This window comes from Vespula pensylvanica, chromosome 3 (genome assembly GCF_014466175.1).
Source record: "Vespula pensylvanica isolate Volc-1 chromosome 3, ASM1446617v1, whole genome shotgun sequence".
Lineage (NCBI taxonomy): Eukaryota > Metazoa > Arthropoda > Insecta > Hymenoptera > Vespidae > Vespula > Vespula pensylvanica.
The window spans coordinates 2650032-2652641 of NC_057687.1; the positions used below are offsets into that span (position 1 = coordinate 2650032).

The window sequence follows — 2610 nt, forward strand, 5'->3', positions numbered from 1 at the left end:
GCATTAGCACCTCCGAAGCCGAAAGAATTAATGGCTATGTATTCACCATCTAACGGAGTTGGCTCCGTAACAACGTCGTTTCGTCTTTCTATAACTTCTTTGCGTGGTGTATGAAAGTTAATATTTGGTGGTATTAGGCCTGATTCCATCGATATAATCACCTAAAAATGTGTATAATTATATTAGTATGTGTGTGTGTGTGTGTGTGTGTGTGTGTGTGTGTGTGTGTGTATGGATAATATTAATATTCAAATATAACAAATATATAAACATAATATATAATACAATTATACATACAATTAAAACTCGATATATAAATTCTAAATAACTTTAATAATAAAATATCGAAGATAAAAAAATGGATGGATATTTGTATTACCTTGTATTTCAAACAATATTTACCTTTGCAATGGAAGAAATTCCACTGGCTCCTTCAGTATGTCCCATATTCGATTTAATGGAACCAACTTTAAGAGATCTAGTGGTATTTTTAGAGAAAATTTGATCTATTGAATTCAGTTCTACAGGGTCTCCGACTCTCGTTCCGGTACCATGAGCTTCGATGTAAGGAATACTATCCGTTGATACATTGCATTCTTTGTAGAATTCTTTAAAAAGAGTACTTTGCATTTTGTTAGATGGAAATGTTATTCCTTCTTGTTTATAACCATCACAATTCGTTTTCGCATGAATAATCGTAGCATATATTCTCTTAGCAGTTTTTGCTTTTTGTAGAAATGCTACAGAGACACCTTCACTACGGGTGTAACCATTTGCATCTTCGTCGAAAACTTTGCAACGACCACCCTGATTCAACACTCCTGTCAGGGAGAAAGTTTATTAGATTAGATAAAGTTAATTAAAATTAATATAATAATTACATGAAAAAGAAAAAATTTTCTGCACAATTTGCTATAATCAATACCTAAACGAGATAATTGTAGTGACACATATGGGTGGAGACAAAGATTCGATCCACCAACGATCGCATAATCGCATTGTCCACTACGTATAGCCCGATAAGCGTGTTCCACTGCGTAAAGACTTGAACTACACCCTGTATCAATTAGAGAAGACGGTCCAGTTACACCCAACCAAAATGAAATATTTTGAGCCATCATGTCCCTGCTACAGCACGTGATTCCAAAACCATTTGTCTACATTCAAAAAGTAATATTTTTTGTCTGGTCCATCCGCATAAGTAATTGATGATCTATATGCTGTTTCCTTGATCATTTCACGTACCTGAAGTTTACTGTGGAGCCATGTTGCTTCGGAATCAAAAAAACATGTACCTATGAATACACCTGTCTTTGATCCACGAATATCCTCTGGATTATACCCAGCATCTACTATAGCCTCGTAAGTATGTTCGAGCATCATTCTGCACATAGGATCCATCGTATGTGCTTCCTTAAAATGTATTCCAAAAAATAATGCATCGAATTTCTCAATATTGTTGATTTTGCCAGTATGCTTTGGAATTTCTGGATGATCTTATGAAATATAATGATAAAATGATATTAACGTTAATTAGTTTACTGCGTTACATAAAATTAGTATATTCGTTACCTAGTTTCCAACGACAGTTTTCATCGGTGATGCAATCTTTGCGGTTAAAAAGATTATGTTTCAATTCCTCTACATTATTAGATTCCGGAAATCTACCAGCGATTCCAGAAATAACAACTTCTTCACCTGGTTCTGGATTAAGAAAGTTGAAATATTTGTACGATTCTTTTGTTTTCTTATATTCACTCATGATATTTGATCTCTCTTTCTTTACAGCTTAAAATAAAATGAAAAATTCTGGATTGATACTGAAAGTATTTCTTCAATATGTGATCTTTATCAACGAATCTCCTTTTATATAAGTATTATGTATTCTCCCCATTTTGTTCCCATTAAATACTATCTATTCAAATGAAAATGCATATCTTTCAAATTAATATTTAACTAACCTGTTTTTCTATTCATATTACGTAACGCTATGACAGTGTCCCATAATAAAGAAAATAAATTTTGTTGCAATACGATAAGTTTTTGATAAATGGAATCCTTAAACTTTAATTTTACAAAGTATTATATATGTATCGCCTTGTCCTAAAACTTTTCTATCACAGATAACAATTTGACCAATAATTGTCCAATTAATGTAAAAAACGGAGAAGCTAACGGAAAATATCTAAGAATGAAAAGTATTCATATTTCCATGTTCTATCGATGTTACCAAATTTTTACTTGCAAATTATTAAGATGATTATTTGTTCTAATAAAAAGAACGTAAATGAAATAGCATTATTCAATAACAGGAAAATTTTATCTTCATACGGTAGGCATTTAATAACAGCTAAATTTAAATATGTATTTTAAACAGTATACATTAATAATTATAAGATTATAAAACTGTGAAAGTATAAGCGTAGTCTAAGTATGAACAGTAATTCCAATAAATATAACATTTTCAAACCTTCGAATTTTTTAATAATTGCAACCTTCGGATTTTCTAAAAATAGTTAAAAATTTCAGAAATATGTTTTCCTGTTATGTAAAGTGTCCAGATTTTATAAAATAATTTTTTATATTGCAAAACAAAAGAAATTGATCTCA

General features: G+C 30.8%; 1 protein-coding gene across 1 annotated transcript in view; it reads right to left on the bottom strand.

The window, feature by feature from the left end:
- Window positions 1-1762, bottom strand: part of LOC122627508 (fatty acid synthase-like) — a 1885-nt gene extending 123 nt beyond the window's left edge. The window contains exons 1-5 of the mRNA XM_043808643.1: window positions 1573-1762; window positions 1246-1496; window positions 926-1157; window positions 403-821; window positions 3-161 (exon numbers count right to left, since the gene is read on the bottom strand). Of these exons, the coding sequence (XP_043664578.1) occupies window positions 3-161; window positions 403-821; window positions 926-1157; window positions 1246-1496; window positions 1573-1762 (1251 nt within the window). The remainder of the gene's footprint in view (window positions 1-2; window positions 162-402; window positions 822-925; window positions 1158-1245; window positions 1497-1572) is intronic.
- Between the last annotated feature and the right edge of the window lie 848 nt (window positions 1763-2610).